The sequence below is a fragment of the Pan troglodytes genome, chromosome 1, assembly GCF_028858775.2.
Source record: "Pan troglodytes isolate AG18354 chromosome 1, NHGRI_mPanTro3-v2.0_pri, whole genome shotgun sequence".
NCBI classification, from domain to species: Eukaryota; Metazoa; Chordata; class Mammalia; order Primates; family Hominidae; genus Pan; species Pan troglodytes.
Window position 1 is genome coordinate 49,034,302 of NC_072398.2, and position 19,011 is coordinate 49,053,312.

Below are 19,011 nucleotides of genomic sequence, written 5' to 3' on the forward strand. Positions count from 1 at the left end.
TATTTGAAAAGCAGGGATTTTCAAATTGCTTTTGCATTGATTTCGTGGGATCCATGCATACTCACCTTGCTAAGCCTGCAGCCTCAGTAACCTCTCCTGCCCATACCCATCCAAGCTGAGCAGCTACTCCCTCTGCACTCACCCTTGGAAAATGCCACTGTGTGGAAGTCACTTGGTACAGTGGAAGGACAGATAGAAATCCTATTATCATTAACTGCAGCCCATCTCTGGGGTCTATTTAACCGTTTCTCTTGCCTGCTCCACCCATTCTCAGACTTGTAGGGAACGAGTTACCTTCCTTGCTCAACCACATTTCACCTGAAGGGTAAATGAAGATGCAGCTGAGGACAAGGTAATGCCTAAGCGTGCTTCCTGAGGTATAAGAAGGAAAGGAAAAAGAGTTAATGAAGTAAGAAAAGAAAAAGCGAATTGGGACAGAAGAAAAGTGGACAAGGAGGAGAGAGGAGAAGATAAAGAAAATGATGTGCAAGGTTAGTGTGCCCCATGAAGCCAGCCAGGGCGCCCATGCCACTGGCTGCCTGATGTTAGCCTACTGTATGGAGAGGACACAGGTGTAGAGGGGAGTTAAGTTTTAAGTATCAGATATTCAAGAAATACCTAACTGCTGGGTTAGGTGACGTGGTTTATGTCATTTTTGTTGTTCTTGGCTGTGGGTGGTTTTCTTGGGTTAGAGCTTAATGTCTTTAACGTGAAGAATAGTTTAAATGGCCAATTTCCATGGAGCCATTCTGCAAATGGATGTTGAACTCTCAAAGATTTGTATGATCTACTTCCCAAGCTGCAGAAGAATAGGTCAGAGCAAAATCATTCTTTATTTATCCTGGAAAATAAAAAAGATCTATTTTACCATATAGGTTCAGAGGGCAAAGTCCTTCAAAAGTGTGTTGAGGGATGTCACATATGAGTCATGTTTTCTGTGTGTGTTTGTGTGTGTGTGTGTGTATGTGTTTAACTTATTCTGTGACTTTGTATGACAGTGTGCAGACAGGGAACAGGGGGCTCAGGCTTAGTGGGCTCTACCTCCCCAACACTGAGGAAGTAACACTGGCAGCCTTTCCATAAGATCTGTGAGCAATCTGTGTGCCTGCTGGAAAAGCATAAGTACTGGAATAAGCAGGGACCCTAATTATTCTCAGCAAACAAGCATGTGGCTACTTCTAGGCAGACAAGCTGACAAAATTGCTTCTACCGATTGTTCAGTAGGAACCAGTGCCGAGCACTGGGAGGTTGGGAGATAAGGTAAGCCTACCCAGGTATTCACAAGCTGGGGAGGACCTCACTGCTAATGCATACCTGACTGCCTCATTCTGTGCCCCTCCAATTATATATAGCCTGGTTTTGCAAAATGAGGCTGAAGTCTCTGCAACCAACAAGACCCTGTTCCTGTTCTGATGGGGACATACTGAATTATTTTGTCTTCAGTTTCCTACGATGGTCTCCTCTAATTATTATTATTATTATTATTTTTAAGACAAAGTCTCACTCTGCCGCCCAGGCTGGAGTGCAGTAGTGTGATCTTGGCTTACTGCAACCTCCGCCTCCTGAGGTCAAGTGATTCTCCTACCTCAGCCTCCCAAGTAGCTGGGATTATAGGCAGGTGCCACCACGCCGGGCTAATTTTCATAATTTTTGTAGAGAAGGGGTTTCACCATGTTGGCCAGGCTGGTCTCGAACTCCTGACCTCAGGTGATCCTCCCACCTCGGCCTCCTAAAGTGCTGGGATCACAGGCATGAGCCACCGCACCTGTCTGGGCCTCCTCTAATATGAAAAAAAAACAAAAACAAAAAACAAAACCCAGCCCAGCGCAGTGGTTCATGCTTGTAATCCCAGCACTTTGGGAGGCCGAGGCAGGTGGATCACCTGAAGTCAAGAGTTTGAGACCAGCCTGGCCAACGTGGTGAAACCCCGTCTCTACTAAAAATACAAAAATTAGCAGGGCATGGTGGCGTGTGCCTGATCTCAGCTACTCGGGAGGTTGACGCAGGAGAATCGCTTGAACCCGGAAGGTGGAGGCTGCAGTGAGCTGAGATCGCGACACTGCATTCCAGCCCGGGCAACAGAGTGCGACTCTGTCTCAAAAACAAAAACAAAAGAAACAAAAAACCAACATAATAAATGTATGTATCTTCGGGTAAACTTACGAAAAACCACTCTCTTCGGTAAAAAATAATACAAGTCCTTTAAGACCTGTTGGAATATGGTAAAGAGGTGAGCATATTGATAATGGCAATTATCAATTATAAAGTACTTTAAATATCCTGCTCTTGCAGGTACAACATGCTGTAAACAAGGCATTTAGACAGGGGATAGTCAATTCATAGGAGATGGTTCTGTTGTAGGCTTTAAAAAACAACACTACTGAACCATTGATGAAAGGCCAGTTACATCCATGCTCCCAAAATGAAAGACAGAGACCAGGACCAAAAAAATGTATATGGAAGTTCTTTGTAAACAGTAAAGTACTTTACTGAAAGTACAATTTGGCTGAGCATGGTGGCTCACATCTGTAATCCCAGCACTTTGGGAGGCCAAGGCGGGTGGATCATCTGAGGTCAGGAGTTTGAGACCAGCCTGGCTGACATGGTGAAACCTTGTTTCTACTAATAATACGAAAATTAGCTAGGCATGGTGGCGCATGCCTGTAATCCCAGCTACTCGGGAGGCTGAGGCAGGAGAATTGCTGGAACCCAGGAGGTGGAGGTTGCAGTGAGCCGAGATTGTGCCATTGCACCCCAGCCCAGGCAACAAGAGTGAAACTCCATCTCAAAAAAAGAAAAAAGGAAAAAAAAGTACAATTATGGCCAGGCGCAGTGGCTCATGCCCATAATCCCAGCACTTTGGGAGGACGAGGCAGGCAGATCACCCTGAGGTCAGGAGTTTTGAGACCAGCCTGGCCAACATGGCGAAACCCCATCTCTACTAAAAATACAAAAATTAGATGGGTGTTGTGGTGCACGCCTGTAATCCCAGCTACTCGGGAGGCTGAGGCAGGCGAATCACTTGAATGCAGGAGGCGGAGGTTGCCATGAGCCAAGATCGTGCCACTGCACTCCAGACTGGGCGACAGAGTGAGACCCTGTCTCAAAAAAAAAGAAAAAAAATTGATTTAGCAAACTTTTACGAATCAATTAACTTGACATCTCTATGAGTCATTATGACTGACGGACGTATCCTCTACAGAGAACATGTTATACGAGAGCGATGGTCTTTTACTCCCACTCTGACCAAATGACCATACACTGTGCTCTCATCACTGGACTGTCCTAAAGATCAAACTAGAAAATGGCCTGAAAGCACCTAGCACTAGAGTAGGTGCTTAGTGGGTACCCAAGAAAAGTTACTTCTCTTCTCCTTTACCATATGACCTAGAGCAGAGCAAGGAAAATGCTCACGTCTGTACCATTTTCCAACAGGTCTTAAAGGACTTGTATTACTGAAAAGAATGGTTTTTCATAAATTGACCCAAAGATATGTAAATTCATTATGTTTTCTTTTGTGTAATTAGAGAAGGTCATCATAGGAAACTGAATACAAAATAATTCAGTACATCCTCATCAGAACAGGAACAAGGGCTTGCTCTTGGCTGCCGAGGCTTAAGCCTCAGTTTGCAAAACCAGACTATATCGAGCTGGAGGGACACAGAATGAGGCAGTCAGGTATGCGGTAGCAGTGTGGTCCTACTCTCACTGTTCAGATTCAGACACCTGACGATGGCCAAGCTAGTTAAACATGGATTTCTTGGGTGTGCCTCGCTATTCTCATGTTCTCCCCATGGTTCCAGTAGATAACATACAGGTTAATACGAACAGGACGCTCATAAGACATGTGAACAAGCAGACCCAGTGTGAAGTTATGATCATCACTACTCTCTTACCAAATATCCCAGCACCCCATGGAGGATATGTTTCCATGGAAACTATTAGTGCTCAACTATGCTGAAACCATAAGTTTCAGGGAGCTTAAACTGAGTTTACAGTTTATAAATGTATACTCAATGAATAAAGCAAATTTACTTCTTTTTAAAAGTAACAAAAAAAAAACTCTAAGGACAAAAACAGATCAGGATTGGCAGGTACTGGGGTGGGGAGAGGACTTTATTACAAAGGGACACAAGAGAATTTTAAAGTGTGAAAGAGCTGTTTTATTATTTGTACATTAAAAACAGTAAATTTTAGGGAGAGTAAATTTTACCTTAGTAGAAGTAACTAATGCATGGGAGTTTTGAGGTGACTGGTGTACTTTCAAGATATCCCAGTAAAGAACAATACACATCCCCACAGTAAGTGGGCATGTTCCACTGCCCCACAGTGAGTTGGCCATAGCACAAACAGGCATTGACTGAGAAGAGCTGATTCTTTCAGTGAATTGTGAGCAAGAAGAAAGCTCAGAAGAAAGCAAGAAGAAAGATAATGGCTTTCTGAGTCTACAATAGACACATGCAATATACGTATATAAGCAAGAAAGGTTGAAATAACATAAATTCTCATCCAACACTATCAGCCACACCAAAGCCTTCTGTTTCAGGTCTGCTTGGAAAAAGATATAAAAGCAGATGCTTAACACCTGAAGAGACCTTAGAGACCATGAATCAAACCTGCTGATTCCAACATTCTCTCCAAATTCACAAAGACAGAACACTTTCATATCTACCTTCAGCGGAAGAAAAACCAGTTTTATCATTTCCTTGTAAACCTATGCAGGTTCGATTTATTTCATTCTGGCAACTTTGTGATGAGTATGAGAACTGGCAATAGATGGCTAATGTGCCTTGAGATCAAATTTTGATTGGAAAATTTTCATTGAAAAATTTGACTGGAAAACAAACTTTAATGTTTATTTTCTTTATGTCATCCTTGTGCTTCCCAGATTAGCTACTTTGCATCCAGAGAAGTGAAAACAAAGGTAAGTAAAGTGGCTATTGCTCTGTGACATCACATGGCAATGAGGAGTGCTGGTGTTGGACCCATGATTCCTGACCCCAACTCTCAGGAGAAGGCAAAGAACAGCCATATGGCAAGTAAATGTGGTAGACACCGAGCAGGATCCTCTCTCTCAGTTTCTCTTTCTCTCCCATAGAAAAGTAGGGCTGGCTGGGCACAGTGGTTCATGCCTGTAAACTTTGGGATGCCGAAGCTAGTGGATCACCTGAGGTCAGGAGTTTGAGACCAGCCTGACCAACATGGAGAAACCCCATCTCTACTAAAACATACAAAAATAAACCAGGCGTGGTGGCAGGCGCTATAATCCCAGCTACTCGGGAGGCTGAGGCAGGAGAATCACTTGAACCTAGGAGGCGGAGGTTGCAGTGAGCTGAGATCGCACCATTGCACTCCAGCCTGGGCAACAAGAGTGAAACTCCGTCACAAAAAAAAAAAAAAGTAGGGCTGCCAGGCACAGTGGGTTATGCCTTAATTCCAGCACTTTGGGAGGCCAAGGTGGGAGGACTGCTTGAACCCAGGAGTTCCAGACCAGACTGGGCAACGTCGCAAGATCCCATCTCCACAAAAAATAAAAAATTAGCTAGCGTGGTTGCATGCGCCTGTGGTCCCAGCTATTTGGGAAGCTAAAGTGGGAAGATGGCTTGAGGCCACAAGGTCAAGGCTGCAGTGAGCCATGATCATGCCACTGCACTCCAGCCTGGGCAACAGAGAGAGACCCTGTCTTAAAAAAAAAAAAGTAGGACTAAGTAAATTTACTAAAGAATATAGCTTAAAATTGGGGCAGATTCAATAAAGTCTGAGATTATAGGCCTGCATTGGGAAAGGTAACTGTGATTTAGGAAAAAGGATCTAGAATGTTAAAAATAAATAAATAACGCTGCTCAGATAGCTTCCATAATTGGCTAGAGAAAAAAGAAGGTTTGCTCCTCCCCTTGTGCCCTTGCTTTAGATAAAGCTATACTTAAAAACCAACTTCAGCATGGCTAAATTCCTTTGGCACAAACTCCCTGAGTCTCTGAGACCTATTTTCCACAGAAGTGCTAGTTGGGAGTTTCAGTCAGGATTAATTTAGATTTTTTTTGATACGTACATGTATCAGAATCATTCACCGAGGGGAAGTTCTTATATATCCATTCCCAGAATTCTCTTAAGACATCTGGTCTCATTAGAAGATCAAATAGATCCTCCAGATTCATTAGTTGTTTAACAAAGTGGGAATTATTTTCTCACTGCTCTTGTGTTTGTGAGCTATTCAAGACACAGGTGAAAAAAAAATAACTGAAAAAAAAAGCCAATCTTCTTGACTCACAAGGACAGCTCTTTCAGCAGAATACAAAAGTCTCGAATTAGCTCTTAATTTCTAAAAACACAAGGAAACAGTCAAGAGCATAGGTCACTTAACAGATTTGGTTTAAAGATCAGAAAATTTTATTAGTGGCTCACCTATCACCCGGTTACAATCCTGTGTTCTCTTTTTTATGGACAGTTTCATGAATGCGTGTGTCATCTTTGTGCAGGGGGTCATGCTAATCTCTGTATCTTTCCAATTTTATTGTATATGCTGCCAAAGTGAGCTCCCTGCATTCTTTTTCTGCTATCTCAACAAGCATACGTAACAAGAAACCCATACTGTACATGCCTAGCTTCTAGTAGAGCACAGGATATAATCGTGTTTGGCCGCTTTAACTGCAGAGCACAGCCCATATGCCGTCACTGAACCAGATTCACCCGGAGAGTAAACTATCCACAGAGGGTAGGGCACTAGAGAATGCTTCAGAAACTCTTTCAAGGCCCAGAAGTGCTGAATCCACTGTACTGAATGATACCCCAGTGGCCTGAAAGAATTATTGTAGCTTTTTAAAGTGACTCATTCACTCCCAGGGGGTCATCTGGACTCAGGGAAAATCTGTCTAACTGATTATTAGTGATTTGGTAATTGGATGGTAGTGATGGGCTTCTGATAACCTAGAGATTTGCTTTAGCTTCACTGGCAAAGGACTGTTTTCTTTGGAGTCAAAGATTACACTGCCTCTGTGTGTGTGTGTGTGTGTGTGTGTGTGTGCTGGGGGGGATGAGGGAATGCATACAAGAGGACTGCTTCTTTGAACCTGAATCTACCAGTCCCAGTTCTGCCATTCAGTAGCTGGATAATCTTGGGCAGATTACATTCCCTTCTGCCTCAGTTTCTTCATATGTAAAAAGAGGTAGGGTCAAATGATCTCAGTGATCTCTTCTAGCTCTGAAAAACCTTGTGATTTCTAGGCAATGAGTATCTTTTGATGCACATCTGTTGTTGCAAAAGCTACAAGTTTCAGAGTATTAATTTCATCTTTCTCAAGCCATTATTTTGGATGAAGACCAGAATTGTCCTTTACAAGTGTGTTAAAAAAACAAAGCAGCTCACTTGTATGTGTCCTCTAGCCCTTTTCCCTTTCATCTTCCAGCTCTGAAATTCCACGGTTTCTGTGAGAGTTGGGGAGTTGTAATTTCTTTTTCATTCCAATCTTTTGAATGAAAACCAGAATACCTTTTTTTGCACCTTGTAGATGTATAGAAAAACAAAACAACCTACCAAATTTCCTGGCCCTTCTGTTCCCTTAACTAGTAAACAAATGAAATTCTCTTTTTTTCCTATGTGGTAGAGAGTGTAATTTGTCCTGAGAGAGTGAGCAAGAGGTAGGCCGGGTGCGGTGGCTCATGCCTATAATCCCAGCACTTTGGGAGGCCGAGGCGGGCGGATCACAAGGTCAGGAGATCAAGACCATCCTGGCTAACACGGTGAAACACCGTCTCTACTAAAAATACAAAAAATTAGCCGGCGTGGTGGCGGGCACCTGTAGTCCCAGCTACTCAGGAGGCTGAGGCAGGAGAATGGCGTGAACCCAAGAGGCGGAGCTTGCAATGAGCTGAGATCGCACCACTGCACTCCAACCTGGGCGACAAAGCAAGACTCCGTCTCAAAAAAAAAAAAAAAAAAGAGAGTGAGCAAGAGGTCATTTCAAAATTGCCTAATTAGAAGCAAATATGTGAGTTTTCATCTTTGGGTTTTAGAGGTATAAAAAATCTGTCCAATAAGTATATCACTTGATAGGTAATTTGCTGTGCAGTTACCAAGAAAAGGACAGATATTTAATGAATAAAACAGGCACAATGGCTCCTGTCTGTAATCCCAGCACTTCAGGAGGCCAAGGCAGGAGGATTGCTTGAGCCTAGGAGTTTGAGACTAGCCTGGGCAGCAGAGTGAGATCCCTGTCTCTACAAAAATAATTAAAATCAAATTGAATAAAAAAGAGCATTTATCTTCCCAAATGGTATTTTAAAATTACAACCTTTACAGAAAGATAGGGTGGGGGACTCAGGCTCTGGGTTTCAAGGATGTCTTATAGGGCACGCCAGGAGGAAGAGACCTTTTTCCGGAGTTATTATCCTTAATTGTAGCAGGTAGGCAATGCCAATGGATGGCTGATAAAACCTCCTCTAGAGCAGCAAGGTGTCCTGAATTGCAGGTCATGCCTCATTACTGGGCCGTGAAATCAATTTAGTGAGTCGTGACCAGAATTTTTTTAAAAACATAAAATAAATTAGACTAAAGTAGAATAGATAGAAAATATCAGAGTGCGTGGCTTGTAGGTTATGTACTATCTGGTGAAACTTTGGTTTAGTTGTGTGTACGTGTTTGTATGTTTGTGCATCTCTGTGTGTGTGCGCCCGTGTGATGTGTTTGGTACACTATGTCCTGCCGTAAAATACATTTCCTACTGTGGGTCATGATTAAAAAAATTGAAAGCCACAGCCCTAGAGATGTCTCAATCCTGGCTTCAAATGAGTTGGTTTGCTTTCTGACAAAGTAAATTTATAAACGAAAGGAAAAGGAATTCTTCCAAATGTCAATAGTCACCTCCCAACTCTCTACTGAAACTATCCTTAAGTTTTTCTGAATTCTACTCTTTGTTCACTAAAAAATACTTGAATCACTCCTGGTCAAAGTAAGCCCAAGGCAAACTGTGAAGTGGGTCAAAATTATCTTTCTCTTCTGGGAACATCTCCCACCCCTTGTAGATGACCCTCGCGTTTGTACTTTTTTCCCTTTTCATTTTTTCGTATTCTATGAAAGACTGATAAATGCATTAAACAACACCGTAATTGATTGAAAAATGCTTTTATATGCCCCATTCTCAAAGATATTTATGTTTTAGCCAAATATTTAAACTCATGCTATATAAAGAAGTCACTGTAAAATTTATCCGCAGAGGAGGGAAAAGAGAGGAATAGTGGAAAAAGTTTTCCCAGCCTTCTTAATGCCTTACAGCCGCTAGCTGTATTTACTTCATAATGTTTCCTTTTTTACATGAAAATAATATGCATTATTTCTTTCCTTGTTGATTTGTAAAATATATTTTTATTCTCTGCGGCTGTCTTTATTTTTAAAAATAATTATTTATGAAACTGTCTTATTATAAACTCTGAGAGGAAACATGTTGTTTTATTCAACGTTGTTTTTACCTTATACCCAACTTACCCCTTGGCCAATTTTAGGTCCTTAATTAGTACTGATTAATAACTGTTAATTATAATAAAATCATACTACTCTATAACACATGTAATAGTTTTTGCCAATGTTAAACTAAGAGACTATAATTGCATGGTTTTGATCCTAAATATAAAAATTATGTAGATTCTGCACATTTTTCATAAAACAACAGTGATAACATCAATTTATTTATTTATTTATTTTTGAGATGGAGTTTTGCTCTTGTCACCCAGGCTGGAGTGCAATGGCAAGATCTCGGCTCACCGCAACCTCCGCCTCCCAGGTTCCAGCAATTCTCCTGTCTCAGCCTCCCTAGAAGCTGGGATTACAGGCATGTGCCACCAAGCCCGGCTAATTTTTTTGTATTTTTAGTAGAGACGGGGTTTCTCCATATTGGTCAGGCTGGTCTCGTACTCCTGACCTCAGGTGATCCGCCCGCCTCGGCCTCCCAAAGTGCTGGGATTACAGGCATGAGCCACTGCACCCGGCCCCAGTAATATCAATTTAAAACAGCACCACACTTTACCGAGTATGTAGTATACGCCAGACTCCCGGTACTGGGTGCTTTATCTGCATATTCTCATTTTCCTTTGAAAACCTCCTCAATATAAGTAGTTACATCTGTGCTCCCAATACTCCTCCACAAACACCACATATACAAGTTACACATGAGAAAAACCAAGGCTCAGAGAGTCTAACAACCTGCCTATGAAGACATAATTATTAAGCAGTTCATTTGATTGTAAAAAGTCTGTGTTTTCCTCATTTTTACATTACCTAACCTTTCGACAATATCTAAAATTATCATTTTAATTTTCATTTTCAAATACTTTACCTGTTCTATTAAGGACACAGTTTTGAATGTAAGAATATCAGGAAAGTGTTTGCATGGTTTGTTTTTTCATGAAAAATGTTCTGATTATCATAGAGTGGTTACAAACCCTAACACACACTCGGAAAATATCTGGCCTAATTGTGCTAACGCAGTGCATTCTGCTTGCCCTTTGCAGCCTGAGATATCCTTCAGCCATTTTTAAGTGTAGCAATAAAGGACGTGGAAATAAAGAGCTGGATGTGTCCACAGTCTTAACAGCGTGCTGATGGAATTTTATCAACTTATTTAGGTCTGTTCAGGTAACTTTTTTGCTTCCATGTACAAAGAACAGTGCTTAATGTAGACTGCTATGAAAGCATTATTTTCCATTTGCATGTGGCTTCCACATTCCCCAGACCATCTACTTACACAGACGATTTTTAACAGTAACTCTTAAAATTAAAAGTCGGCTTTGCATTTTCCTTCTCTCAGAAATTTTACAATCAATCTCCTGTCCTAGGTAATCACAAGTCACAGATATTTAGCAGCCACATCTCTCCCCGTGACAGCAAAAGGAAGAAATTGATTTTGTGACAAAATATACTTGGAAATCAAATTCAAGACTCACTTTTAAAATAGGAATGAAACCACTGACTACCAAATGTGTTTTGGTAGCCCTTCTTAGATTCCAAACTTCTAAATAACTTTCCCACATTAATTCAGACTTAAGTTTCAGGAAATAAAATAATTATTAATTTAAACATAGATCCCTATACAAACAAGTACTATGTTTACAATGTACCAGTCCACTAAAATCAACAAGACATAGATTATGAGAACTACAACCCAAACCAAGTAAACTAGCACTCACCATTTGCCCATTCCCCATCCAATGACAGTAAACATCCTATTGGAATCTGCTACGAAAACAAAGGCTTTACCAACCTAATGTCAAGGCAAACAGTAGTAAATACCTACTTGATACTACTAACCAGTGGTATCATTTTCATTCCTTAGAGTCTAAACACTACTAAATGTTGGCATTTTTTCCTTCAAAAGAAACCTTCAAGATGACACCATTATAATATAGCTCTTTACATGGTAATTTTCAAGAAAAATAGTTTACTAGGCGCTATTTCACATTGACTTGAAATGTTTTAAGCCACAAACCATCTGAATTAAAAGGAATACAGATATTCTACTATTTAGAAAAAAAAAGCCCGAGTTTCCTATACTTTATGTTAAATGCCATACCCCCCAAACTAAGAGCTACACAAAATCAAAGCCCCATAAATTTAAGCTGCCACAGTCCTGAAGTCAAGGTAATAAAATTACGTCTACTCTGTAAATCATACAAAGTAGAAAATTAAGGAACACATATTTTCAGCACCAAGAATGTATTAATTAGGAACATAGTTAGGTCTCTCTTAAAAGGGGTGCTGTAAGTTGTAATAGCTGGTGGCATACCTTAAGTTCTCTGAAGAAGATACTACTCCTGGCCCACTCGACAATGGAGAAGAGAGTTTGATCTGCCATTTTGCACATAAGCCCAAAGGTGCTCAGCTTTTCGTGCTTGCTTCGGTTAGCCTGCTCTTGCTGCAAATAGGCCATGATTTTAGCCTGGACTTGAGGCTCATCTGGCTCACACTTCAAAAGTTCCAGTATCAGATGTGGGATGCTTGCTGGAGAGCTCGTCTGGTAACTATCCATATATGAATAGCCCATTATGGACTCGGGTGAGCTGGTATAGGGGTCTGGGTACTCAGACTTGATGGCCCGGCTAGGAAAGTGGCCATATGTTTGGTAACCTTGCAGGCTGCCATGAGGGGGCATTGTCATGCTAATGGGGGATGTTACAAAGGGACTTCTGTCATAGTCTGTAGGAGGCAAGGCAGCATGGTTCAGAGGTAGGCCTTTGGAGGCAGAGTGGATGTTTTGAATTGCAGAGGAAATGGTCAGGTCAGAGGGCATAGCTTGGATCACCTGAGACATGGCTTCTAGCTTAAGTCCATTGGCTCGGATGAGGGCTTTTTTCTGTTGCTTCAGGGCCCTGTCTCTCTTGTACATTGGCCCAAACTTATTCCTTCCTCCACGCATTCGGTCGGCCCTTACAGCTGTTGGGGGTGGGGTGGGGGGAAGGAAGGAAAGGTATAAATAAGGTGCAAATTATTAGCATTCTTCAGATATTTAGAAATGTAAATCGACAAGAAGTGGTATGTGTGTGGTTGTTTTTGTTACAATAGCCCACAAAGATTTCCCAAAAAACCATGTCCTCTTTATTTATGAATTCCTTCCTCCAAGTGTGTGTCGTCATCAAAAAAATATTTTGGCCACATAGGGACATATTAACCCTTTTGTGGATGGAGGAGAGTTCATAATTTTTGTTAGACATAGAAATATTTCACATAGGCGTGGTGCGGTGGCTCACACCTGTAATCCCTGCACTTTGGGAGGCCAAGGCGGGTGGATCACCTGAGGTCAGGAGTTCGAGACCAGCCTGGCCAACATGATGAAACCCCATCTCTACTAAAGATACAAAAAATTAGCCAGGCGTAGTGGTGGGTGCCTGTAATCCCAGCTATTCAGGAGGCTGAGACAGGAGAATCGCTTGAACCCGGGAAGTGGAGGTTGCAGTGAGCCAAGATCACACCACTGCACTCCAGCCTGGGCAACAAGAGCGAAACCCCTGTCTCAAAAAAAAGAAAAAGAAAAGAAATATTTCACATTGCTAAGAAAGAGTATCAGTCGTTCTACTAAGAGTATATGCTTTTATTATGCCAGTTCCTTATGGAAACCCAAACTGCTTTGGGGTTTTCTTTTGCGGGGGTGTGGAACTGAGTTACCCAATTTTGGATTAAATTGTGAATACTTTCCCCCAAGATACCTTCCTCCCTGAAAGCCATTTTGGCCACCTTGTTGCAATAACAAAAGGGGTGGGGACATGTTCTTGGAAAAATCATTTTCACCTGGACTTGATGAGCCCACATCAGATGACCACCAGTTACTGCTTTTAATTTAAGTAGAATTGGACATAATTAAAACAAATTCATTTCAGAAGCTGTCAAGAGAGTCTTCTGCCACAGTGGTGTGTGGAGTCTGCGGCCATGACTAATAAGTTAGTTAGCAGTTCCCTCCAAGTCCATAGTGGCCAATGGCAATTAGACAGAAACTAGAGACCTCTGATAGCTTGTGACATATTGAACTTGCTGGAGGTTAAGTTTTTGAGCTTTTTATCTTAGGATTAGTATCACATTAAAAATTTATTGTAAATTCTAGGTATACAGAATATTGCACAAGATTATAAAGAGTTTTTCATCTGGATGATAATTTATTGAATATTCAGTTGTTTCATATCACTCCTAAGGAAGCATGAGCATGTACCACAAGTGATTTACAATTGTGAAAGCTTAACTTAAAAAAAAGAAAGAAAGTTTAATTATTTAAGGTAAAGAAATGCAGCCTTATTATTTTTGTTGAAAAGGAATTAAATGGCATCATGCAAAATCACAACATTTACTTATCTTCTGAGTCTCTTACTGTATGTAGTAAGCGTCTACCACAATATTTTGCTATTTGGGAAATAATAGTGATTGGTAATAAGAAAATTAATAAGCATCAATTATTTCCTTTCATGATCTCTTAAAAATGATACTGACATTAACAGTCCTCATAATAACCAAAGTGGCTACCTCTGTTCGGAAGAAGCGTGTTAGCTATTCAGCAGATTTATATGATTTTTTTTTTTAGTATTTCTATCAAGTATGAGTTCCATATAACAGAAAAGTTCCAAATAAAAATAGCCTGTGCCTCATTGATCAAATAAAATGCACTCTTGTATCTAGCACCATCGGTGATATGTATCCCTGTTATTGCTTTATTTGCAGTATATTTAATCCATGGAAAGCAAGCAGGTCAGAGGCTAGAAAGCAGCAACATACCATAGTAGTCCATGAACTACAAATTATTTACAGCAGTCACATATTAACTTTACTGCCTGCCAATCTGTACATTGTAGTATAGGGTCTGCTCTTTCAACAAAGTTCAAGTGTGGCTTTTCAGGAGCCACTTTCTTGTTCTTTTCAGACCTTTGCTAATGATTTAATAGTTCATTATTTTTCATGTTTCCTGATTCTCAATTTTTTATTTTGCAGCCTCAGTCATTATCTTTTAAAAAAATACATTTCTACACTATCAAAGATAATATCCTACATGAGAAACTCCTTTTCACCATTAAAGGCTTTAACTCTTAAGAATCATGAAATTAGTAGTTAACACTTATGACAAGCACACCTCTTTTAAAAAGAATTGAAATCAAACTTTTCCTAGGGTATCTTGATTTAAAAACTCAAAGAATATTTTACTTTTAATAGTTTTACAAATTATTCTTGTTTTCAGTTGGATTGCTTTAGTCTTATTTTCATAACCTGATCTTTTTCCCTTTTTTGTGTCTAATGCATCTGCTCCCCAGACTAAAAAAAAGGGGGTGGGCAGGGGAAAGACAACTAATATTTTAAATTTTTTTCCTAGTAGATTTCACCGTGATTAAATGAGACTCAGACTATTCTGCAGATGAAACATAGAAAGATCTTACAGTATTGTCGGTAGTGTTAAAATGCTGGGAAAATAATGTTACCATGCTATAAGTACAATGTTGTTTTAAAGTCCATGTCCTTGGAGAGTTTTAATAGGCAGTAGTCTTTAGAAGAATCTTACCTTCTAGCTTCATTCCAACACTTAGACATTTTTGAAAACGACAGTAAGGACAACGCTTTCTCTGTGTTTTGTCAATTTGGCAGTTCTGGTTTTCTATACATGTGTACCTTTTATTATTTTGGACTGTTCGCTTAAAAAATCCCTATAAGACAGAGAAAATAGTGAGACGTATTATAAATCTAACACCCGTCTTTTCCATTGTTTCATTTTAAGAAAATCACCAGTAAATCCTTTCATTGCACTATTTGAGCCCTTATGTGGTTCTGTGGTTTATTTTACATTTCAGCAACATCAACCTTCCCAAACTGTGCCAGGCCATGGTGGAGATTTTTCTGGCATCAGTTTTATTCTTGAAGAATTACGTCAAATCCTGGGGAGATTTGGCTACACACCATTTTATCCCAACAGTCAGAAAAAATACACTCTATATAGATAATTTTTTTTTAATCTATTTTCCTATTATCCCCATGTTCCTGATAGAGGTACTCATGAAGTCCTGGCATTGTTTTTAAGTAGTCTGATATAATTTCAGTGATAAACCATTGCAAAATGCCAGTGGAAAAAACTGAATAGCAAAACACCTCAGAATTTTTTTTTTTTTTTTTTTTTAACAAATGTCAACACTGGATAGTTAAAAGCAAAAGGATTTAAAGAGTAAAATGGGAAAATGCTCATAATTCCACTGGAATACATTCAAGTATGGGAACTGTTCTTAAAAAGGCAAAACTAATGGAAGGAAAAAGCATGTATCACAGATAGCTGAATTGTAGCACACAGGGTATGAGCTTTCCTTATATTTTATATAAAAGAATTAATCAAAAATAAAATGTGTAGCTTTATAATATAATAAGAGATTTACCAGGATAGTATTCATATTTAACCCACTTGCCACAAAGAGAAACATTCTTACTTTGTTATAGAGAATGGAGGGATTTTCCTGGTGGTGGTTTAAGTAATTGTACTGAGTTTTCCACTTAAAAACAAAAACAAACAAACAAAAAAACTTTGAAAAATAGTGAATATTGAATTTACTGGGAATGTATTAAAAAGTCCTGAGATAAATTCTTAAAGTATAATTTATATTTTTGGTAACAATATAGCATATTTTACATATTAAAATCCATGCACTTAAATAGGTCATATGATATATTTATAAAAATTATTATATTAAAAACTAAAATCTGATTTCTTGGTCTTTATGATATAAATTTCAAAAAATCCTTAAAATTATTTTGGAATAAATCAAGATGAAATCACACAGTTGGGAATTTAGGCTTTTATGTCTGTGGATAAAGAATGTTTAGACTTATAGCACAGAAATACTCTGAAGTTAAAATGTATTTGGGAAATACTTTGTCATATTCCCTTTCAAGAACAACGATGCTTTAAATATATATAAGTCAAGCAAAATCAATATTTAGGACTGTTAGAAATGGAAGTCTTTCTACAGCTATATCACTTTACTACAATAAAGTATTTTAGAACCATGAGACTGGCAAAGTTTTCTAAACAGCATAAATTTCTTTGCCTTTTGAACTAAATCAGACACACACTTCTAAGAATCATCTCCCTAAGACTCTCTCTTTCTCCCTCATTTTTAGTTGAGTCTTTAAAAAAGGAGCCTAAATTTAGCTTAAAAGAAGTAATCCACTGGTTTATTTTGGTGTTGGACATTATATTTTTCAGGTAGCAATGTGTGAGCAAACCTTGCAGCTTTCACAGGTGAGGAGCCCATAATGGTACCCAGACACTTTATCTCCACACACGGGACAAAGCTCTTCCAGATCTTCATCATAGGAGTAATTCACCATTTTAAATTGAGACACTGAAACAAAAAGAGAAATGTATACACATATTCAATTAATTTACATGTAGGTGTTAATCCTGCAACAAAAAGCATTTTGGTGATTGCTGGGCAAATATCACATGGTAAAATATAAAATAAAAACAATTTTTAGCAAGGTCTTACTGAACTATTTTTACAAGTAAAACATCTTTTGTCATCAATAAGCATGGACCTCATATAATTCCATGTGCCACAAACAATTCCAACTTCTTTTGTTAACATTTTAAACTGACCGCTTTTAAACACAAGTCTCATAACTCCACAAAGCAACAAATAGAGACATGAATTGCATAAGGTGACAGTTTAGAATTTCTTTTAAATCCCTATGAAGTTAAATTCCAAAATGTCACCTTCGCCTAAGGTAGAGAAACAAGCGCAGACTTTATTCCCTCCCTCTTGAAGTGGTTTGCTGCAAGTGCACCTTGCTTACAGGGACAGCAGCACCAATTTGCAAACTCTGTCCGACAGAGAAACTGAAGCCCCAGAAACCCGCTTCTCAGCAGCAGCCCACTTTAACTAAACAGCCTGAGGCTCCCAACTTTCAGATCTGTTAGATAATCGAAACATTCAGTTCCGTATTGACAGTACTTTTCTATTCTGGATACTTTCATCTCCTCACGTTTGAAAATCTGTGAAAATAAAAAGAAGGAAAAAGAAAATAGAGGACGCCTGTACGGGGAAAAATACCAGAAGAGTAAAAGACACACAGAAGGGTTTTGGTTTCAAAGTATTGAAGCCCTGTAATGAACCTCACATGTTTCCGATCATCATAGCAAAATATAAACACCTCGAGATCGCCCTATTAAAGTTAAACAGAAATCAGGCCGCCACGACGCGCGGCGCGGCTCACTGCCGGGATCGGGTAACCGCCTTGCTCCGGACGCAGACCCACGAAGGCGTCTTCGCAGCTAAAAGATGACAAACTATGCACAGGAAGGGCAGTGACCAGGAGACCCCAGGAAGTGCCTGATCCGGTATTTCCCGGAGACTCCACATCCACACAGGTCAAGTATGGGAGCGCGGGGCGCGGGTGGGCGGGCACCCGCAGGTCTGCGCAGCCGGGACCCTGCCCGCACTCCCCCGGGCACTCTTCGGCGAAACCCGTGGGCGCACCAGGCTCTCGCCTAGGCTCTACCTCCTGCTACCCAACGGCGCACAAACACGGAGCCGAGTTTGTTTTAAGTTAATCAGTGGCGTTTGCAGGGGGTGGGGCAGGTGGGGGATGGAAACCCACGGCCGGGCAGAAGTTTCCTCTGATTTGTTTACCAAAAAGGAAAGAGAAATAGCCCCCACCCCATCGCCAAAGTCCTCCGCCACAGTATCGCCGCAGTGATGACTTGTTCTTTTGAAAATAAAGTTATTTTTTTTCTCTTTGGTTCCCGAGCTCTTCGGTCGGAAAGGGCCGTCAGGGGGGTCACTTGCAGCACTTTGCGGCTAAGGACTGCGCGCAGACCCGCGGAGTTGACGCGTCTCTTCCCGGGCCACAGAGCCCTAGGTTGGCTCACAGGGGAGTGAGTTAGCCAGAGTTTGGGAACATTCTGAGAAAAGAGGCTCCAGAGGAGGCAGGAGCCTGCCTTCGTGAAATATTAATAAAGGGATGCTAGGCGAGGTCCTCCCAGCGGTGCCAGCCTGAATCCCAGCCCCAAGAGACCCCCACTAGGGTTTTAGGAACCTGGGGGTTTGGGAAGGGCCGAGGGTTCAGAAATTCCTTTATAGCCCCTAGACGTTGATAGCTCTCCTAACAATCGCGATGACAGTCTTGAGGCATGTTTTAGGAACAAGGCGAAAAGCGCACTTTCCCAACTGTGATCTTTTCTACCTCCCCTTCCCCCAACAAAGTAAACTCTAACTTTACACCAAAGGGGCACAGATAGGCAACTGCTTTCAGAGGGACTCCGTGCCTACCTCGGGGACCCGACATCGAAGAAAGACCGAGGCATGAGGTAGAGACCCTCTTGAAAAAACCCAAAGACAGAGGCTGAGTAGGGAGACGCTGCTGTGTGAGGCCTGGGCACCTTTCAGAGTTTCCCAGATGCTCTGGTGCAGCCGAAGTAGGCGTTTGGGGAGGCGAACCCATCGGGGCAAAGAAGCGCCCACACTCTTCCCCAGTTTCGGTCTAGAGAAAAAAGAACGGACGGCGGTGCC

General features: G+C 40.7%; 1 protein-coding gene and 1 non-coding gene across 5 annotated transcripts in view; both read right to left on the reverse strand.

The window, feature by feature from the left end:
- NR5A2 (nuclear receptor subfamily 5 group A member 2) overlaps nucleotides 1-19,011 on the reverse strand; it is a 149,718-nt gene that overhangs the window by 116,669 nt on the left and 14,038 nt on the right. For 3 of the 4 annotated variants that reach the window (XM_001142695.2, XM_525014.7, XM_009440427.5), the window contains 3 exons: nucleotides 16,727-16,845; nucleotides 15,021-15,162; nucleotides 11,775-12,421 (listed from right to left, as the gene is read on the reverse strand). In XM_001142695.2, the coding sequence (XP_001142695.1) occupies nucleotides 11,775-12,421; nucleotides 15,021-15,162; nucleotides 16,727-16,845 (908 nt within the window). Of the gene's footprint in view, nucleotides 1-11,774; nucleotides 12,422-15,020; nucleotides 15,163-16,726; nucleotides 16,846-17,716; nucleotides 18,673-19,011 lie in introns of those variants that run through there. The other variant, XM_009440407.5, reaches the window with a different exon arrangement.
- On the reverse strand, nucleotides 6,435-6,539 carry LOC112207063 (U6 spliceosomal RNA). The gene has a single exon (XR_002941540.1). It is a non-coding gene; the product is annotated as a U6 spliceosomal RNA (small nuclear RNA).